Genomic DNA, 23,570 nt, shown 5'->3' with positions numbered 1-23,570 from the left:
GTAATGTTATGAATGAATTTAACAATAACGGAAGCTAATTTACAAATAAACGATAAAAAATACCGAATTCAGTTAATTTTTCATAATATTCCTGTATTTTTTATTCAAACAAAAGAAAAAATGCAAATTTAAAATAGAAAATTATAAAAATTCAGTAAATTTACCAAAAAATAAATAAATTTTCTCTGTAAATCCACACTGATTTTTATCAATGTATACTTATTCCATTTTTCAATTCTAATTAATCTAACCACGCTATTATATTGTATTGTATTGTACGATGATTGTACGATATTTTGCATATGTAAAAAAAAAAGATTTCAAGACAAGAAAGAATTAATGAAAAGTTTTCGTAGATCGAGAAAGAATATATGGCGACGTTAACGTAGCTCGCTCTCGGTTCGCGGATTTCTTCTCAGGTACGCGATCACACGTATGCATCACACGTGCACACCGTACATGCGTGCATTGGCGACAAGAAACCAGTCTTCCCGACAATTTTTGCAACGATAAAACGACTAACGTCTTCGTGGAATCGACAGGACCGTACACGCACATCCGCTCTTCTTTGGTAGAAAAATATCTTCCGCGTACTTTTTAATTTTTTCCGTCGCGTATATACACACTATATTATCAACTTTTAATTACCAACTTTTAAAAACTTATATAGAATTGTATATTAAATATTAGTATAAAATGTTATTTTGTTGTTGTTATTGTGTTTAATTTTATTATTAATTAATAAAAACCATTTAATTTAAAGTATATATTTATATCATTATATACTTGAATCCTTTTATATCAGATAATTAATAAGCGTAAAAAATTCTGTTTTAATAATAATGATGTTAACAATACTTTCCACATTTAATTAATAACGAATTAACATTTAATATTAGTAAGTTAATTGTAAAAAACCATGTCAATATGAATTATTAAATAATAAATCTATCAAAATTAATCAAAATTTTTCTAAATATTGATAAAATGATTAATTAACATTATCCTTTATTGCAGAATATTCCATCAAATTATCCAAATTCTTTGTATCCCCCTTACCTCTAAATAGAATAAAATGTATGGATTATTATTTTTCTGGAAATATTTCTTTATTCAGTAAACAATATATTAGATATAATGTGTAAAATATGTCCCTATATATGTTTTTGTTCTTTTGTATAATCTCTGTTCGTATATACAAGAAAAATAATAAATAAGAACAATAGACATGTTTTATACATAACTATAATTATATGTATATAAATATAAACAATTTTTCTCGGGAATATTTAATTCTCCAATCATTTGTACATTTTTAAATTATGTATATGTGCTTCGGAGGAGTTAAAAATACACAAAAACTATCGGTTGCAATCTTCAAATCTCCAATTAGCAATATGGCATATTACTTAACTTGAAATATAGTAATTCTAAATTCATATACCGATACACTTTAAAATATATATTTACCGGACTGAGAAATATTTACTATAATTCGTACTGTAATTCGGTGACATTTCAAGACATACAGAACTGCTCTTGTGTTTGTGTCAAATCTATGCGACAAATTTGTTATTCTCACCTAAATTTAAATTATCGTTCTAATCTATGAAGCGCGCGCATTTGAATTCGCGACCTGTAAGTAAGTTCGGATTGTTAAAGGGAGCAAGCACGTATCGTCAAATGAAAGAATAAGCTCTGCGATCTACGTGCTTATCCAGCCATAAATTCGATTTCATTTCTCCCTGCGGCGAAAGCATCTTCCCCATCGATGCACACGAGATTGCGAGATAATGGAGTTTCATTGCGTACCGTATCAATAACGCATCCATCGTTTATAAATTCGGTGTCGATCGAACTGACGCGACGCGGACGCGACGCGCGGCGCGGCGCGGCGCGGCGCGGCGCGGCGCGGCGCGGCACGGCGCGACTCGGCCTCTTCGTGAATCTTCGGCCAGCCCCGTGAGTCTTCGGCGGCGCTGCGCCGAGCGACGGCGCGTAGGTCCTCCTTTGATCTTGCGTATTCTTAGCGCGACCGGCGTGGGAGCAAGTTCGCGCGCGCACCGCAAACGCTCGCGACTCGCGAGGGTGACCGACCGCGCAGCACCTTCGCAACGTTTTACTCCGTTCCATCGTAAACTTCGCGTCGTTCGTCACGTGCGCCCGTCGCCGTTTATCGTCGGGTAACGCGAGTCCGCGAGTGTGTGTCCGTGTTCCTTTCCGAGTACGGTGCTTGTCATCACTTGTCATCGTTCGATCAACTTCGAGAACGGTTGATCGCGTTCAAAACAAATCGCCCACGTCGTCGTTACGCTCACGTGCTCACGAAATACGCTCGAGCTCGCGAAGGATCGAAATTAAGGAGCGAGCCAGCGAGCCAAGATCCAGGATCTCGTCGATCACTCGAGGATCCCACGATCGCGATGTCTCGACCGTGAAGTTTGGTTACGTGTTACGTTCGTTCCGTCCGCGCCCAGGACCGACACCTGTGGAAAAAGGACAGACACAAAACACGCATTCGCAACCGCTAAATGTGAAGTCAACGTTGAAATCTCGTCGTCGGGAACGCGCGGGCTTGAGAGATTCGCGCCGCGGTTGACAGTGGCGAGTGTACGGTGGTGCTGGTGCAGTGGATATGCGTCGCTGGTTGTTGTGAGGGTGCCCGGAGTTTCCTCGATCTCCTTGGATCTCCTCGCGAGGGCGCAGGATGGAGCTGGCCGGGGTAATCCTTTGGATTTACGTGCTCCTCACGGTGGTGTACGTCGTCGTCGACGGGGCGAATGTCACCCAAGATGAAAGAGGTACGTGCCTTAAATCGAATTTGCGATCAATGCGAACTTGAAAATCTTGCTGTCGATGCTGAAGGAACGCTCTCGAAAGTAAAGGGCAGAAGGCTGCTGCACACTCTCGAGTACGTCAAATCTTGTTGTCAGCAAATCGATGATATTCTGAGCGAAGTATCTTGAGTTAAAATGCGACTCATTTGCAAAAAGTAGTGCATCAGCGAATTATGTATCGTTAATCCGAATTGTTGATACCTTTCATAACGATTAAAATAATCCATCCGTGCGGAATTTGAATTATTTTCTACGGCATTTACCGCGCAGCGCAGCTTCTTAAACTTGATGCACCTTTCGTGTTGATATCTCGCGAAGCATGATTATTCAGTTTCATTTTACTTAATTACTTGAGAAGTATATCTGATCTTTCAGATGACATAAATGAATAGCCTCCAATATCTTTTATGCATCAATTAATTTGCGTTTTATTTGAAAATATCCGTACTCGAATTTTTTGTGAAAAGCATTATTAAATAATAAACGAAGATCACGAATTAAATTCTCATTAGAGAAATGGAATTTTGCTTTAATACATTTCGGTATTTGACCACATCTAATATGTAATAAATGGGCTTTAAGATTAAATTAATCGGAAAGGTATTTTATTAACTCGAATACGAATGACGTAATATTATTTTGATCTTAGCGGATTTATTTATCCACCTAGCAAATCCACCTGTTCCGCTCAACTGTAGGAACATTTTAGTTACGCAAACTTTAATGCTTTTAATCGCACTTTCTCGACTCATTCTTGATTCAACTAACTGAATGCCCGTCGCGCTCCCAAGCTCACGATTTTTGCAACAGAGTGCACCGTAACGGCAAAAAGAACGTCCTTTAACACGAAATACAATAATACATAGATATCTTATTCGAATAAAGACTAAATATATTTTTCATACGCAATATTTTTAGAATAATAATTAATGTTATTATTGCGTTCGCTTCTTTATTAAAATTCCTAAAATTTCATAGAAATTACTAACACGCAAATACCAGATATATTTATTTAAGAAAGAAACGCCCCTTTTTTAATTTGACAACCGTGTAATTTTCTTATTTACGTATGTACATTATGCGATGCAAAATTAACGGGACCTAGTGCGCTTCACCTGTGCGTTTTCCATGCGTACTGGCGGGATTTATCGCTCGGCAGATAAGAAATTGCGTATCTCGGCACCGTGATAAGAAAGGCGGACTGCCCTTACGATAAGCAAATCAGAAGGAACCGCCGACGAGGCTTGGATAAAAATCCTCCCCACCTTTGTTTCGACGAATAAAGATAAAAGATTGCGATACTCGCGACGAGGACAGTGGCTGAATAAAGAGACGCGCACAGGGTGTCTTATTTTCGTACAGATAACACCGTTTTTATTTGTGTCACAATTGATAAAGGACTGAGATAATGCCGCAAATGTCACGTGCAGAGAAGAATAAGAAAGATACGCAATATTAGGAGAAAGAAAGAAGGAGCACGACTTACTTATTTTCGTGCCAAAAATGCGGCGGCGTTTCTCAATGTGGTCTCTCTCTCTCTCTCTCTCTCTCTCTCTCTCTCTCTCTCTCTCTCTCTCTCTCTCTCTCTTTTCCTCTCTCTTTCTTTCTCTCACGTACAGCAAGACGCCACGAGTTAAATATATCTTGTTAAATGGTTAATTAGGCCTTAGTCAGTTTGGTTCATCCAGAGCACCCATACAAGAACGAGGCCAATGGTATGACACTGTTCGCTGGAACTTCCGTTAAAGCGACAGTATCGGTGCGAAAGGGGTACGGAGATAAGACACTGCAAATGTCTTTCTACGGAATCTAGTTTTAACACAAATTCGTTTATTGAAGAACATTTTTGTTATTTTAAAACTCCAAAATTTTAGTAAACTTTGTAAATATTTGAATTTACCATTTTTTTCCTCATAAAATACACGTTTCTCCAATTTCACGAACATATTAGATAATTATTTTAGAGGAAAATGTATTAAAAGGATTTTGTTTGAATATTTTAATAATAATTTAATTAACAATTTAATTAACAAAAATGTTATGAAAACGTAATCAAATTTAAATGCTGTAGACACTCATATAAAAAGTGTTAACGACTTAAAAAATATTATTACAGTTCTCTTTCTTAATATTTCGTGTATTTTAAGTAGATTGTAGACATCACATTATTTAAAAGAAAGAAACGTTTATATAGGTATAAAGAATTTTTCAAGTTTCTTCGATACAATAGATTATGCGTAAATAGCTAGACAGAAAATTAGGTACAAATAGTGGGCTAGCATAGAATTATGAAATGCGACCTAGTTTTATTTGCACGCGACTAATTTGGAAATAAAACTCACGTTTCTGCATGACATGACATTGTTGTTCTACTTACACAAATGATGCCTTTGATTTCGCTTTATTTCTAGTTTTTTTAAACGAACACGTGCGCGGCTCGGATCCATCTATGTGAATTTTTCACGTAGCATTGCATTGAAACGACAAATAGAAAATATTTAATTTTTATTTTGTCGTGCTTTATATTTATAGAACGATGCATATGTGCGAGTGTGCGAGTATAGAGCTGAGATATAAAACACACATTATAAACACTGAAATAACAATTATATTATTTTTAATTAATTTTATTTTTTGCAAGAAAAACATGATAAAAGCAGGAATCCATGATTGCACTGAGTATAATAGACATTGAGTACATAGATATAATGATAGACTTTGATATATTGAGTGTAGCGCAAGAACAGACTTCTTGACGTATTAGCAAAATTTTTCCACATACGTTTTGCTTCGATTGCATTTTTTCAACTTCCTTTGAACAAAACTGTCATTGGCAAACTCTCCAGTTTCTTCAACAAACATCGTTACCGCTCTTCAAGTACCTATACGCGCTCAGCGTTCCAACAACTTCAAACTTACGACGTCGAGTCTCTCGATGTATATAAAGGCGAGATGATAAAAGTTCATAAAAATCCGCCGCCAAATAGGGAAGCTGGACGGCGCGGCGGGAGTTGAAAATTATGCGGTAATTCTTCATTGAATTCTTTGGCGAAGTATCGCTTGGCTGAAAAAGCAGACCGCGGTGGAAGCAAGAACGCGTTCCCCCGCGTTCTTGAGGCGACTTGTGTCTGTCCTTTCCTCTGCCTTTATATACTGCACGGAGGAAAGACATAGAGGAGCGGTAACCAGCCAAGCATAAAGCAGTGGCTCGAATCGAACTCCGCAGCCTTGCGTGGCGCAGAAACAACCCAAACATATCTTATGTTAGGAATATACAGTATACAGGTGCGATTATCCCGTCTTGGTTATCTTGCGCAGAACACGTGAAACTTCAACGATCGTATGAATTAGTAAAAATTATAACTGTTAAAAGTTAAAAAACAAAGCGGAAAGAAATTTGTAAATTCCTAAAATTTGAAAATTGTTATTTTAACACGTTACTGCACAAAAATTTACGAGAGTTTTGAAATTTTTTATTTCGGCAAATTTCTTTTATTTCGTAATATGCGCTATTTCGTTCTTCTCACATTTTTCAAGTACGCAAATGTTATTTGATATCAAATTGTATGAAAAGAATATCAAATAAAACAAAGAATTTATTGAATTAACTGAATTTACGTAATATAATGCAGTAGCATGATGTTCAGTGTTTATGTTGTGGTTGCACGTTAATAATTCGTCATATAATTAAGTGAGATAATTATCTTCTAAATAAAGCACGCGATTATTTGACAGCTTGACATAAGAATAGCTTTATTTTCTGAGAGCATGACTTTCAAGTGTGTATCTGACTTATTCACCAGATTTGATGTTTATTAATTTAGTATGAATTTATGTGAACTATTGCAATTTTTGTTTTTTGACATTACCATACTGATCAAGATATAAATCGGCATGAGATCGGAATGATGTTCCCACGAATCGATAACGAGTCGCAAGGATGCAAGGGAACGAGCTCGGGTCAACACCACTTGAACCGATGTCGATGATGACGATCGCGACGGATGACGCATCCAGTCCGCGAATGATCTTGCGCGATGTGTGATATTATATAGGGAGTGATTTAAACATTGCTCTATCTAATTTTATGCTGAATACTTTCTTTTTACTTTGCTTTTTTTTATTACTTAAATCCGTTGGTTTTTATTAAACATAATTAATGTAAAATACCGCGTTTTATTTTCTTTCCAATATATAAGAATACAGAGAAAAAAGAGAAAGAGAGAAAAAAAGAAAGAAAGAGAGAGAGAAAGAGATATATTAATCTTAGAAATCATGATTCAATTATATAACTATATGTGTAATGAATATGCGTACTAGTTTCTCTTCTTAAAATTCACAATGAGATATGTGATAGACAATACATCGTAGAAAATAATCGTGAGTGCGATTTATCATGAAGGAACTTTAGTAGCATTGAATGTTCAGCAATTGAGCTATCTCTGCCGGTGCAGCGGCAACAGTAGAAGCAATCAGGGCCGAGCGACAATGCATTCACCTCGCGCTTTGAGTATATTTTAGTTTGTACATTGTCTCGCCTTGCTACTATCTATTCTCTATCTTCTCATTTTTTCTATTTGACAAGATATCTATATTTCGATATCTTGTTATATTTTCAACAATCATAAAAATATTATATACACATTAGATACATACAACGTGATTTATATTATCCTCAGTTTTATGAAAAATTAAATAAGTAAATGAAATTCCAAAATATCTATCGAACAAAAATGATCTATAGTCGATAGATTACAGATCTAAACTCTATTATTACGGATTAATTGTCAATATAGGTAGCATATGCGTTAATGAAATAATAGTTAGAATTGCTGGAGAGATTTATAGACCCGGTCTTCCGGGACCACGTGTCTATGGTGAACGAAAAAGGAGCTCGAAGTAACTCACGTTCAATTTACAAGGAACGCATTCACAGCCGCATGTAGACGCGAGTCTAAGCGTGCGTAATTGTTTAATGGGTTAATGAAATGATACACCCGCCGAATCTAAGCGCGCACAAAAAGCCAATTGTGCACTACCGGCATTCCACGATTAGCGCAACACTTGCCAGTGCCATGCAGTCTCCGCGACGCGATGGACGCACGAAGAGACGCTTCACACGCGCATAATTTAGTACGCCGCGCGCGAAATTATGCGCATGAGAAGTATTTTCCTCTGAGAACGAACATTTTTCTTGCGCACACGCGTACTTAATACTGTGTTATCGATGAGAACGTTGTGACAGTATAATATACACTGAAAAAAGGTTTTGGTTATAATAACCAAGGCTTGGTGAAATAGCTTCAACTAAAGGGTTTAGTGATCTGTGATTATGACAAAATATTTGGTTAATGTTAACCAAATTATTTCGTCATAATCACTAAACCCTTTAGTTGAAGCTATTTCACCAAGCCTTGGTTATTATAACTAAAACCTTTTTTCAGTGTAATTAAATCAACGAGTAGAAGAAAAGCTTATTTACCTACCATTATTGCTTGTGCAAAATTATTTTAAATGACAATGTTTTGAATATTATATAAAACTCTGACTGAATAGGAAAAACGTTTAACTTATTATTAAAATTATTACATTCATATAAATGTAAGGAGAAACATATTATTGGATTTAAAAAAGTATGTTAAGAAGGATATTCTTCTTAGCTTGTTATTTCTTAAAAGACTAATTAAATTACTTCTTTTTTACATATCGACACAAAACTAAAGATATTTATGATTTCTATTACAATTGTATAATAATATTTATTATTTCATCTCACCATACGAAGTCTGTTAAAAAGGAACTTTGTCTTTATAATTTTTGGGCGTTTTGGCGTTTACTTACAACATGTTCTGCCTTGTCACCTTTGAAACATGTTTCTTCTCGGTTGATACACTTCAAATATTGCTTCCACTTTTGGAAGCATGCAGGTATGCATTTTTTCGGGATCACGCGTAAGTACGTCTGCAAATTTTCCCTGATGTCTTCAAGTGTCGAATTCTCTGGCCTTTCCATGTGGATTTCGTTTTGTAAAAAGAAAAAGTTTACGAGAGCCAGGTCGAGATAATGTCAGGAGAAAAAGACCTGAACTGTATAGAATATAGAAAGACAATTTATGTTTCTTTTACCACGACAACGCACCATTATTGATTCGTCACTTCTGCACTAAAACAAAGATGATTGTGTTTCCTCAGCCTCTCTACTTTCACGACTTGGCCTTCACGGACTTTTTTCTTTTTCCAAAACTGAAATTCACATTGAAAGACCGAAGATTCGACACAATTGAAGACATAAAAAAAAATTCGCAGACGGGCTTACGCGCGATTATGAAAAATGCGTACCAGGACTGTTTCCAGAAGTGGAAACAGCATTGGAAGTAATGTATCAACCGAGTTTCAAAAGTGACAAGGCTAAATAAGTTGTAAGTAAACATTCAAAAATTATAAAGACAAAGTTTAAAAGGGAACTCTTTGAGCAGACACATCGTATAATTGTTACAATATCAACTTCAATGTATACCATATGTCAATGTTTCGTAATTTATGCGAATACTGGAATATAAAGAAAAACGTTGTCGAGGCGACGCCGACGTTGTCGAGGTATTCCGAAACCAGATAGAGCAAAAATGGATATCCAGCTGCGAAGGTTGAATAGGGATGATCCATCTTTCTATTCATACGGTTTTTCTCGATTTCCAAAAGATCTCGAAACGTTCCTACTATGAAGTATGATTGAATCAGCTTATTCACTTGAATCATGCAAATTATTTGCATTAAAAAAAAATGTAAAGGAAATAACCTTTCATTTTCTTATTTTAATTAAAACAGGAAATATAGAATGATAAACAATATAAGTAAACTTGACCGATATGTGGATAATACAAGTAGATAGAAATAAGCCTTATACACGTTCGGGCTGGATCTTTTTATGCCTAATAATATTAATGAATATAGTCGAACCCTGGCTGGGGTGTTACTTTTCGCAACATATCTTATATATCTCTCCAACGTGAAAAGAAAAAGAGAAAAGATGAACCGTGCAAGAAGTTTAGCTAAAAAGAACAGGCCTAATATTAATTGACTAAGTATAAAGTAATGTGAAATTGCTATATTCAGTATACTTATGTTTATCTGAAATTTGTATACTTTATTAAGTCTTGTGCAAAGACATGTCCTTTTTGCAAGAGACTTTCTCATACGCACGTGTTATAACTCGGCAAATCCTACGCACAAGTGCGACCGTATTTACGTATGTGTGAAATTGTATCCGAGATTAATCTGTATGTGTGAAATTGTATCCGAGATTAATCTGTCACGTTCTTTTTTCCGCGTATCTCATCCACGCTCTTGCAAAGAAATGCGCGAGACATTCTAAGGATTCTCATGCCTAGCGAATTCCGCTTTTGATCAATTATAGAAAAATATCGCATGTTATTTTCTATCTTCATTTGCATCATTATCTAAATTTCTAAATAATGGTGAAATAGATGATAAAATGTATTACAATTTAATTCAGTTATTTTGTATTAATTTGATCTGAAAATTCTTATTAATGCAGAAAGTATCCCCTATTCTGTGTCTAGAAATAAATATTTTTAGTTTATTACAATTTAGAAGCAAAATTTCTGTGCAGATTGGATAGAATTACTCTTGCAAAGACAACACGAAATTTATTTTTTGCAAATATATTACAAAGACACAATCAATTTATATTGAAGTAATACTTATACTATAATAATTAAACCAAAACATTTGTTAGATACAAGATACATTATCGATGTTTTAACATAAAATAATGAATGCGCGTATATGTAAAAAAAAATTCTTGTAACGTTGATATTGGTTAATATTCAATATCACGTAAAAATTATTGAAAAACTATTCTTCTGCGTTCTTCGTCGTCAACTAACCGGCATTCAATCGCGTCATACATCGTGAACATTCAGGATGCGAAAGAATATTGAAGCTGTTGCATCCGATCACAGCGGAAATCGGGACGCGTGCATGCGCGTCCGAGTCGAGTCGAGTCGAGTCAAGTCGTTGTGCCAGTCGGCGATGAAGTTCAAAGACTCGCGGCATTCATCGGTCTGAAAGAGTGCAGCGGATCCTGACTGCGAGGATCCCCCTTTCATTACCGAGTATTGAAGTTCAACGACACTGCCCTCGATGCGTAATCCCGAAGACGACATTCAACAACATGTCCAGCATGGATCTCAAGGAGCGAGTCTCAAGGAACATGGCCACTGCTCGAGGGTCACTAGCAGGAAAGGATTTGTAGCCCTCTCGTTGACATTCTAGCGTATCATAGACGTTATTATAAAATAGAATGCGCTTTTAGAATTCGTAAGAACATTGCTGCATTATAAAAGTTACTTTCGTGTCTTGAATATACGACATATTTTCTTTAGCCAAACTTAATGCAATTCTAAGGTATTTGTTGTGCTCTCTTTTCTATGTCTCTCTATTAGAAATGCATCAATTTTTTCTGGCGCTTAGTTCGTGATTTCTTCAATCGTTTAATTTCTCTTTTCGAATAATAACGTCAAGTATTTTTAATAATTAGTATTAGCGTCTAATGTGAAACAAATCTAAGAGACAACATAAACTACAATTGCATTCTAAAAACTGAAACAAAAATCTATAATAGTCTAATATCATCACTTAATATTAACTCGTATAGGTTTGTTTGAGACGCGTTTATCATGCTCATATATCTTTGATTATAAATTTCCAGTTTCTATAGTTAAACGTCTTTCGTAATAAAAGAAAAATGAGAAAAGAATGCTTTCTTTGACGATATGGCAACGCGCGAGAAGCCTCCTTGAGACGAGTGAATTCGACCAATAATACATAGTGACTTAACACCAGTAGCACTTGGTGTGCCTCGGGTGCGAAGTGAGCATAACTGCGAGACGGTGGAGTTTAATTGAGGTTGATGAGGGGGGCGCTCGTATTGGCCCGGAATTCAATGCCGCGATGATGTTTCTTGCTCGCAACGAGACGACGTCTTGAACGGAATGCCTCGGGAAAATCGATGAAATTGTCTCGCTCACCGAGATATCCAGGTGACAGAGACGAGACAAAAGAATCATTACACAACGAGAACTCACTGTGACGTAACTCTATCACCGATGAACTCATAAACCCTGTTCAACATTATAAACTCTGAATCGAAGAACTTGGGCTCTTGCATTTAAAAATACAAATCCATATATAATGCGTTATTTTTATTAGTTGTATAAGGTATACTGTGCATCGTTATACTGATTGCTTTATGTGTTTAAATATTTTTTATTAAACAAAATTATATTTTAGATTGCATTAAATTAAAATCAAATCAAAATTAAATTGAAAAATATTTCTGTATTGCTAATATACACTCTAATAGATCTTATATAGAATCAATCATTATTTTTTAATTTTTTGATCATATTTATGGAATCTCTCTCTCTCTCTCTCTCTCTCTCTCTCTCTCTCTCTCTCTCTCTCTCTCTCTCTCTCTCTCTCTCTCTCTCTCTCTCTCTCTCTCTCTCTCTCTCTCTCTCTCTCTCTCTCTCTCTCTCTCTCTCTCTCTCTCTCTCTCTCTCTCTCTCTCTGTGTGTGTGTGTGTGTGTGTGTGTGTGTGTGTGTGTGTGTGTGTGTGTGTGTGTGTGTGTGTGTGTGTGTGTGTACTCTATATATAAATTTCACAAAACTTTATATTAAAAGTTTTAAGATTTATTGAAAAACATATAGAATAATGCGTACCGCTTATTGGATAAGGTGTCTCTGATAGCGTGACATTCCACAGTTGTTATTTAAATGCTCGCCTTACGGTGTCTATAGGTACTTCTTATCAAGCGCGTTTTGTATAAGGCTCGTACGATATGCTCGGCCTTTGAATGGAGGCGTTCCAACTACTTCGACAATCGAGTTGTCAGCATCCTGTCTGTAGCTACATATCTATTTATATGTGCAATGAGGAAGTTGCAAGAATGCTAGTATCTTTTTGCATGCGTGGGCAATCGTAACAGAAGAGCATAATTGGCAAAACACAAACAAGTATAACGAATCTTTACAGAAAATGATATTACGAAGTGGTAAATCTGTCTCTCATTGAATTACAATGATTATATAATGGTGTTGCATTAATTATTGTGATAACATGAAATAATTTTGCAATACTCGTATTCTTAATTTTAATCATTAAAATAAGATTATAAATGGATATTTTAAATTTAAATAATATAATTTTTAAATATAATAACTGCAATACATAACTAAACATTTAACATCAAAGCATCTGAAAACTAACAATTTCTGACTAACTGCACATATTGACTGGAGAGATCGCTTATTGCTATGTTGCTTGAAGTTATAGAACGCTCAATTATGCTTCGCGTATTTCTCGCTTGATAGTCCAATTCGAGCTCGGCTAGAAATAGCAGATATCGCCCACAGATAGAAATATAGATAGACGGCAGAAGTGTTTGGAACGCACGTGTCCTAGTGACATAGCGATAAATCGAATCGTCGATGTTTCATCCCCGATATTTTCTAACGCGAAAGCCAATCGAGTGATCTCATTTAGTCGATCTTCTAACGAGATTTCACATCCGAGTCTCTCCCGAGGCATGAACCTGCTCAGTGAGTTCGTAAAACGAGCAGGCTGCACCATCCATGTCATGCATGCCATAAAATCGCAACGGCGTTAAACAGCGCAAAAAGACCGCGGCAGAATCTCTCTCCGTCTCTCTCCTTCTTCCCCCCTTTTCCCCCTTCTCCTTTGCTCCCTCATATACGTGGAGGACATTCGCGGGTTTTCGTCGTGGAATCGGGTTCTGAGCTGAGGACGCGCGCGGCCAGCACATGGTTCCAAGTTGCGTGCCGCGGTTACAGAGCAAGAACCTCCCCCTCGCCGGGAGGAACGTGCACGTTTCGCGTTCATCCTCCTCTGCTACCTTCGACATTCTTCCCGACCCCGCACACCCCGTCCCCTATTCCATTCAGGCATAATAACCGTGCAGTTTCCCAGCGCGTCTTCAATGGGCGAAGATTGCATGCTACGAGGCCTCGAGCCGGTCCTCCTCGTCCTCTCCCTCACCGCGTCGCTTCTCCCTTCTTTCTCTTTCTCTCGTCCTTTTTTTCTTCTCTCTCTCTCTCTCTTTCTCTACATCTCTTTCTTCCGCTCACTTCTCTGAACGCAAGTCTTTCTTCGTCTTCTTCCTGCATCTTTCTTCTGTCTTGATCTCTACCTCTTTCTCTCCTAGTCTTTAGCCGCGGTGCTTGTCCGTTCACCATTCTCGCAGAGACTCGCGACGGACATGTCTCCTGAACATGCGAAAATAATTTTATTTCCCCTCCTCAAAGTTCTGCTACTCAGGATCTGAGAATGTTGTGTTGAATGAACCAATATGTGCAAATATATTTTTTGTACTTGTATATAAATTCAAAACAGTTCTATAATATATATACATATATATGTATATGCATATATGTATATGCATGTCATACATATATTCGCTTACTCATGAAAGAGAGGGAGAGAGAGGGAGAGAGAGAGAAAGAGAGGGAGGGATGGGTGAATGTCCGTATCAATAAGAGAAACACACTAAATAATTTTGAGAAAATAATGAAAAATTATTAAGACTAAATAATTATTAAATTTTATGTAGAAATTTAGATTAGGTTTTAATTTAAAACCGTGCTTTTTAGGAATTGAATATTGTACCTAAGATATCTGTTCAACAGTTATTATTAAGTGTTTAAATTAGAATATTTGCAAAAATCATCTTGATATTTTGCGTAGTTCGATTTCCAATATTTACGAAATCGTGCATATTGAAATTTTGATCTAATAATCCGTATATGTTTATTTATGTAATATCTATTACATATCTATAATATAAGGCAGTAATATTATTGACATAGATGAATCGCGCTTACGCAAAATTTGTCTCTTTCTCTTATGTGAAGCCACGAAATACGAGATACTTCGGACTAACATTACGAATTACGAGAGCATAGGATGTATAGCATATGAGAAAATATTGCGAGGCTTACCTTTTTCTCACGTGTACTTCGCGTTTACCGTCACGCGAATTTAAAGACGTTCTATTCCCAGGTACGAAGGTACGAACCATTACGGCAGTCCGGAATGCAACCTTCCCATTTATTTTCTCATTTTTCTTTCTGTCACGTGTTTGTTGTCTTATCCTCTAAATTTAGAAAACAATTCTACCAGTTTTTTCTTTCTTTTTTAGAACTTTCATTTTTTGATACTCCACAAGGTTAACCGTAAAACTTCAAGTTTATTCATCTCTGATTAATCTACATAAAATTAATTATCTAATGATATTCAATAATTTCAAATAATATCTCTTTATTATGCACTGAAATATCTATGCACTCTTCATATAAAATTAGTACGCTTATTTGTACGATTGGTAAAAGAATCATATCATTGTACCATGTAAGGAAATGTTTTGCCATGTCGCGACGTTTGCGCATAAAATTGCTAAGTATCCGCGCACGTACCGAAAGGATGAAGAACGAGGCGCACCTGTTCTTGCAGTTCAATAAGCGGCGGGATCGAAGGGTTACGTCTCGCGAACAGAGTCTCTTCTTGACCAAATGGGGCAACTAGTTCCAAAGAAAACAGCCCAGATATGTCTCAGGGGAATCAAGCGTTCATCCAAAGCGGGACTCGATGTCGCGAACTCACGAGCGCATCGTCTTCGCTGAGACCGGGGTGAATGTACACATGTCGACGGTCAGACTGGACAAACAAGTGAACTTAAGCTCCCATTTCTATAAATCCCTGACGTATTGACTAAATCTCCGGACTAACAATATTAATTTTATTTGATCAATTTCTAAAGCTATAAAATCATAGCTGAGTTAAGCAATTATTCATGTTTGGACATAATATCACAGATAGAAATTAAATAGCAGATTTATTTTTAATTCAAAGTTTTAATTCAGATTTAATTCAGATTTTTTTTTAATTAGAATAACCGTTAAATGTTTTAAGAAAATTATGATGAGGAATAGATATTTTTTTAGTTTGCTTCTACTGGCTGCTTCTACTTTTTTAAACTAAATAATATTCTTTTTATTTGTTTTTTTGTATTTAAATTAAAGTGAAAGCTTGGTTCGATAAATTGCTATTGCAGAGAGTGGTATATTATTTTAATTTAGTATCTTAATTTTCCGCTTGAAACTTCTATGCAAGGACAAAGTATTTACGTTGTTAGAAATAGACTTGAAATGGAATATGATTATGTACGTATAGTGTATGTTTAGCGCAAAGCTGAATTGCAATATCGGGAATTAACGACGGATATTAGCGATTTGCAATCGCCTTATATAATTATGTACATGATAATTATTAAACCCCTTCATGCAAATTAATACGATAAAATTGTCTCTGACATGTTGCAAACGCAGCAATAAATATTTACGATTCCTTGCTCTGTGTGAACTAAAATATAATTTACAATCTATAATTTATATGACATATTTGAATAATTGTTAAGGAAAATATGGGAACGAATAGTAATTATAATTATAAGCATATTGAATATTAACTTCGCGCGCGGGTATATTTTAATTATAAATGGTGTAAATTTATTATTTTAAAAAGACCTCTGTGAAGTTACTAATTTTGAGAATTTTGATATCAATTAATAGAATATTGATTTTTAATAATCGCTCCTTAAAAATCTCAATGCGATTATTTTTAACGTTTGAATCCCATGAAAATCATTGATGACTGCAGATATCACTCAATTTATTAAAAGTACATACACGATAATATCTATTAATTTTGTAAGGATAATAAACATAGGAATACTGATTTAAAATAATAAGTGTACATATAAACACATAAATATATTTTTATTTTTCAAAAATATATAAACTCAAGTAGACAAATGACAATATAGGTATGGTTTTAAAGCATTGCAAACGAAGATGTAGATTGTCATTGATCTTCGCAGATTAATATCTTTATTCAATTTTTTGCTACCTTTCTGCTATATTTTTCATTATTTTTCTTTTAGCAATGTTTGTAAAATCTTCCAACTTTGCGTACTTCACTTTCTTTTCTTTTTAGTTGATATTATTAAGTGTGTAAATTAATTCGGTGCCTTTACATTCCGTGCCTTATAACTCCGTTGTAAAGTTAAATATTTTTCTACCCTTTTGCGATTTGTACATATGTGGACCTCTAAATTTTTAAAGCATCATATACCTTGACGAAGCAGACTACAAAACTTTATAAAACATCAGTACCGAACACGATAAAATGTAGAATGTCTAAAAAACAGCAGAAATTTGAGGCACTGCTGAAGTCGCAGAAAGATTTGTTCTGCTCTGGATGAAGGTGATGCTGTTGAAAACATACAAAAAGTGATATTAGAGTTTTCAGAACTAGACGAGTCATTTTGCAGCATGACAACTTTTGGCCACGCCGCAAAAGGGAAAGAATGTCATCTGCATGTGCTTTGGACTGGAAAATTCTTTCTTATCCGGATTATTCATCAGTCATCACATTTAGTCCTGTCAGATTATTATTCGTTCCGGTCACTGTAATATTACAACTGGCTAATTCATCTTTCAAGACAATAGAAAAGGTCCGAGAAAAAGTTTTGAAGATTTTATCGATTCAAAATCGCCAAGTTTCTTCCGCGAGGTATTCGTTAGCCACTTGATAAATGAGACGTAGTCATAGAAAATAATGGAGATTATTTCGAACATTAAATTTGTAATTGAATTTTACAAAAAAAGGCACCGAATTAATTTACAGAGTAAATGTTTTGTTATGACAGTTATAGAATTAAAAATCAGGAGAGCATCTTTATTTTAACACTGGGTCAAGTGCCATGCACTACTAATTTTTTTTCCAAAAATTCAGAGACTATAATATATTTAAAAATATATATACTGTCAAAATTCTTTTTTAATGTATCGGAAAAACTCCTTAGAAAAACTAGAACTCTGTCAATTAGATTAAAATTCTGAAAATAAGATGTTGATTTTCTGACAGAGATCATTCTTTAAGAAATAATTTTTGAGAATAATTTATTGAATATGATTGTTATTCAACATTTTGCTATTAAAAATTTAATACAACATATTATATTTACATTCATTCCAAATTCTATTTAAAAAAATGAGATTTTATCACTTTGCAATATTATTTCCGGACACTTTATTCAATAGAATTAAATTACAATATATTGTACGGGATTCCAGGATGATCGAATTATTGAGAACGAAAAATATTAACTCGTAAAGAATTAATGAATTATACGTTTATTCATTTAGCACTCTCCTGTCTTCTTCTTGACTCTTTTAATTTTAATACCAGGCTATAAGCCTGCATGTTTTTTTAAATCTTTTAACCTTACGATATGTCTGATTTTATAAAATTCTCATTCAAATCTATAGTTACCCTTATTTTACACATGTCACACATATTCCTCCTTTGCATGCAGGAATTATTTCGGTGCAACTATGCGCGTAATCTAAGGTATTTGGAAAACCAGTGTGCCCCCTCGAATGAACTCACCAGAGAATCCAAACGAGCATTGTTGTCCCCCGTCTGTCGAGAATCTCTATGCGTTGGCGGACGAGATATAGGGGGTCAAAGAGGGATGAAAGGCACTGAAGGTTCGGTTAGGTTACCTGCGGGGTCGCGACACTCAGGTATTGCATTGTTGCATCGCCGTCGGGATGAACCACTACGGGTCCACAGTGCCTGTTAGGAAAGTGAAGAAAAGCTGTGTAAACAGCGAGCTGCGCGATTAACCCATGAGGTGGTATTAAGACAAAAACCCATCTCAACGCTGACCGTAAAAGAAGGAACCGAGATGCTTTGTCACAGTTAATCTACATGTCCCTTGTGCATTCTACATTTAAAGCTTTCTTTCTCTCTGCGAAAAAGTGACACTGTAAAATGCTTAAGCTAGGACGAATACAGTGAATGGGACAAATTGACCAATTCTTAAGCATATTAAATTACAGTTTGGATGAAATAAGTATAGATTGCTAAACTCTGATCCACACTAATATCTCTAACAATAAGTAACGGTTTCGAAAATATTTATGTATATTGCCTGCAAATATTATATAGAGATATACATTGAATTTCAAATAGTCAAATAGAAACTAAATAGAAATATACATGTAGCAAAAAATAGAGTTGGAATTAAAAGTGGAGTAATCCAGGAAATAGCAAAATTTTTTATTTTAATACGCCATCTTTGATTATTTTTATAAAAAGACTACTTTTAAAAGGGGCATTTATGAATATTATTCTGCATGGAGTTTTTGCTTTTTATTGTTGCTCGGAATACGGCCACCCATGCAGAATATGTTGAAATACGTCGTGTGCAAGATACGAGTTCGTCGCTATAGCGAAACAACCACCATGGCGAGAATATAATGTTACACTCTGGTAGCAGTTTGGTGTGGGAACACTGCCGCGTTGGAAGAGTGTAAGAAGAAGAGTACACTGGCTGCTCATATATAATACAATCACGGTTAAGGAACACCGTGGCTGGTCTAAAGTACACGCACGCTTGAGGAATACGATATTCCTCGATCTCGTGTCTTAAAAGTACCTTCGCTGTGAACATGTTGAAATCAAGGTGTAACTTAATCAGGCAGTAATAAATCTGTTTTTGCACCGATCACAGCGCGCATGCTGCAAAGGATCTAAATAACAAATAAGAGATCTGAGATTTTTTCACATAATAAATCGTTTCTGCATGAGAGAGAAACGATCGTAACATACATTTCTCTGTTATACTTAATAAATTCTTCTACAATTCTAAGAAATAGAAATAGAAATAGATACATGAGAAAATGAAAAATTAGAATGTAAATAACATTATTGACTCTACAAATTTTTAAAAAATTAAATTTCTAATTTTTTAAATATTATAATTAAACATAATAGCACTATATTTTCTTGAGGAAAATAACGCATAGCTGCAAAGTCATATATTTTTTAAAATAATATACATTTCTTATATACCTATACTCTGTTATTTCAACGCGTGAATATACAATTTTTTCTTCTTTGACGATCGAAGCAGATCCAATATCTACTACAGGAACTTTTTAATGATGCGCCACAAAATTGTGCGTCATAGTGACTCGAATCTTCGTTCTCTGCCCTTCGGGGCATTTCTTTTTCTAAACGTTGGCGTAGCTTACGAAAACAGTCGCACGCGAAGTTTAGCTTGTACGCGGCAGGAGAGTACGTCTGTATAAGATAAAAAAAGGTTTAAGTTCTTTGCCAGCCATGTGGGTACATTGAGCACACTTGGCAGCACCATGTAGGAGCACATGTCGCACTTTTTATCAGATATTTCGTTTTTCATCGCGCTAATGTCGAGAAACGCCCCTCGTTTCGTCTTCGGCCGTTAAGCCCGTTTAATATACCGCAAACGCGCTTTATATTTTATTATATACTAACGTGTTACAATATATGTTACTAAAGATTGACCAACACCATGACGAATATTCTATAATATACCTACCATGCACTTAGCTTTAATAATATATTCTTCAAAGCCGCATTGACGCATCTTTAAAACATGGTAAATAAAATATATAAGATTTTCTACAACCTTTCCCTCTACTACATACGTAACATTTATTATTTTTTATAATTTTATATTTTATTCGTGTATTATTATTGCACAAAATAAGCGATTTTTTATTTTACAAAACAATTAATCAAAGAAATGTATCTTTTTGTATATACTAACTTGTAATTTTGACATGATAGATTTCGTATACGTGCTTTCTACTTTTTATCAAGAGATCTAGAAATCTAACAAACAATTCTGATAAAACAGCACGATGAAACGGTACTGCGCGATTAACGGACATGCATAATATATAGCGAAACTTGGATTACTCGGCGTAAATCAATCCAAGGTTCCTGTGCTGGTCCCGTTATGGGAAAAGAAAGATGCGCTGACAGCTTGTGTCTTCCCGCGCTTCTTGCCGTGTGTTTTTCTCTTCCTTCTTTCATCGTGATTCTCAATAATTGTAGGAATTTATATCCTTCTTTTTTTTGGAGTGATTTTTGATCTTTCTTATAAAGATAATAAAAAAAAGTACAAATTTTTGGATGGTTAACGTTTCCAAGGACAATATGGTGAATTGTCTGTCTACAATCAATCGAAGTTGTGTCACTATTTATAACTACTATAATAATGAAGTACTTAACGAAAATAAATTAAAAATAACAATAACTCCTCATATATAAAATAATTATCAAATTTTCTATTATTTGTGCAATTATTAGATTTTGAACTTTAATTCTGAAAATAAAACTAAATACAATTAGCATGCTACAAGTAGGAAAGTTCGTGAATACCGAGTTAATTCATTTCATTGTATTGTATCTTAAAAATTCGCGCATTTATAAATGCTTTTATACTTAACTTTTACTAAGCATATTTTTCATGTTACGAGTATAAAAAATTAAATGCCGCATTTGTGTCGAATGAATTCTCCCCGCCAGCCGGATGACGACTGTTGTCCATTGTACAATGCGTGCGCGTAAAGTATAACAATGAGAGCAATTACGACATATCAGCTGATTACAGAAATAAAATGACTCGCACACCTGGCGGTGTGTAGGACAAAATTCAAATTCAAGCATTGTAGTCACATTGCCATCGTGATGCTGCAACAGAGCAAAGAGGGCATCCTCGATCGTTTGCCTAATTTTTTTTTTTTTTTTGAATGACGGCAGTCACCAATGATGACTACGAATCTGGTTGAGTGCACTCTGTGGTCAACTACGTATGGCAAAAAGAGACGAAAGAGAGTAAAAGGTCGACGCTTAGATCGTTTCTCCACCCTCGTTGCTGTTCCTCGACCTTACGTTTCTCCTTTTTGCCTTCTTTCTCCGCGCGACGACATGAAATTCCTCTGGCGAACAGAGACTGCTCGGTCTCTGTTTGCCAGATCCCTGGTCAATGCAATCTCCGCAGTATCAAGGATGCTTTGTACGCAGGACGAATAACGAGCGGCAGATGGGGGTCCCTGCGTCTCGGCCTTTTAGAAAAGGCCCGCGCGGACCACTTCAAGTCGTAGTCGCGGCAGCGAATACCGATGATGAAGAAAGCGACTTGCTAGTTCACGCAGATGATCTTTTTCAGTTTGCACGCCGTGCATAATGCATTAGGCAGCAGCAAATAAAACAGATGCACACCGGTAATCGTAATTATTTCATTGCATTAGCTTGGAAAATGTGAACATGCTATATTTTTCAAAATCCGCGATGAAAACGTAATATACCTATATTTTAACAGTACTTATATCTTTTAATTCCATTTACATATTTATGTACATAAAAAATGCACAATTCAAATATCCATAAAGGAACAATCGATTTTACATTTTTTTAAATTACTGTTAAAATATAGTTAAGTAGGAAAAAAAATTATCTTCTTCTCTTTTAATCTTCTATAGAGAAATAAATTAAGTATGAAGAAGTGTGTGTGTGTGTGTGTGTGTGTGTGTGTGTGTACATATATGTATGTATAAAATTGATATAAGTTTGTGATAGACATCGTCTTCGTCCTAACAATGTATGGAAAAGAAAAAAAAGATAAGAAAAATTAAGTAGCCTCTTCTTAGCTTGAACACAATGAAATACGAAACAGTGGCACACGATGGAAGTACGATATGGCACGCAATGATGTTAATAGCTATTTTCGCAGGTGCGACTCACGACACGTCGGGATGTACTTCACGACGAGTTGCTTCTTAGTGCTTTGCTCTGATCCTTCGCGATTTGTCTTGCGCTTTGTTTCAATGCTGCTTGCATCATGAAATAGGTATTCGCGCTATTGACTTGCCTCTTGCCGATAGAACTCGGCGAGTTCCGCGAAGTGATAAATCGTTTGTTCGTGCCGAGAAAGAAGGGTAGATTAAAAAAGCAGCACGCGTAGAAGATAACGTATTCATGTATTCTGTTGGATCGTAACTGAAGCTCATCTCGTTGCTCATTTCGCCAGTAGTATTCACACGCTGTTGCACATTTAGGAGCCAACTCATGAGGCACGAAGATTTAAAAAGATGTTTTTTTTTTAATTATCCGATCTTACCTGTACCTACATTCAATTTTTATAAAATTTTTCTATTAAAAATGGTTAAGAATTATATAAATTATATTAAAGTTATATGTATTCTTCATTAATCTTTGTATTGTGTTTTTATCGGGTCTTATCGATATTCCATTAGAAGAAATGCAATAGTATTATAGATAGATATAATCGTTTACCCATTCCGGCAGAGCTAGGTCAGTGTCTTGAGCCAAAACAACCGCAGGCCGAATGGATTAATGTTTATTAAGTAATCACTAATTAACAATATTATGCAATACCAATATTACAATTATTAAATTATTATTGTCAATTTGACAGCTGTTGTATTTTTAGCTTGACGTTACAAAAATATAAAAGTAAATCTAAATTAACAAACTACATACAAAAATTGAGATTAAATATTTGTTTTTTATTTCTTAAATTTGTTTTCTTAAATTTAAGAAATAAAAAGCATAAGATATTTAATCTTAATTTGTTGACCTCTTTTGTATCTCAAAATGAAAAGTATTGAGCATAATCCAAGAATTAAAGAGAATAGCATGATAGCATTGCAGCATCCTAAACGACGATATTTTATTTTCGAGTACTTTAGAATGATCTACGACATTTCCAAGTGC

At 35.3% G+C, this 23,570-nt stretch overlaps 1 protein-coding gene across 1 annotated transcript in view; it reads left to right on the top strand.

Annotated features, from left to right (window-relative positions):
• Positions 1 to 2,035: 2,035 nt before the first annotated feature.
• The window catches only part of Egfr (epidermal growth factor receptor), a 154,039-nt gene continuing 132,504 nt past the window's right edge, over positions 2,036 to 23,570 (top strand). Inside the window, exon 1 of the mRNA XM_071716071.1 lies at positions 2,036 to 2,801. Coding sequence (XP_071572172.1) covers positions 2,708 to 2,801 — 94 coding nt within the window. The 5' untranslated portion in view covers positions 2,036 to 2,707. The remainder of the gene's footprint in view (positions 2,802 to 23,570) is intronic.

The sequence above is a fragment of the Temnothorax nylanderi genome, unplaced genomic scaffold (genome assembly GCF_030848795.1).
Source record: "Temnothorax nylanderi isolate EJ_2023f unplaced genomic scaffold, tnyl_v1.0 TNYL_tig0175_pilon, whole genome shotgun sequence".
NCBI classification, from domain to species: domain Eukaryota; kingdom Metazoa; phylum Arthropoda; class Insecta; order Hymenoptera; family Formicidae; genus Temnothorax; species Temnothorax nylanderi.
This window is presented reverse-complemented; position numbering and strand designations above follow the sequence as displayed.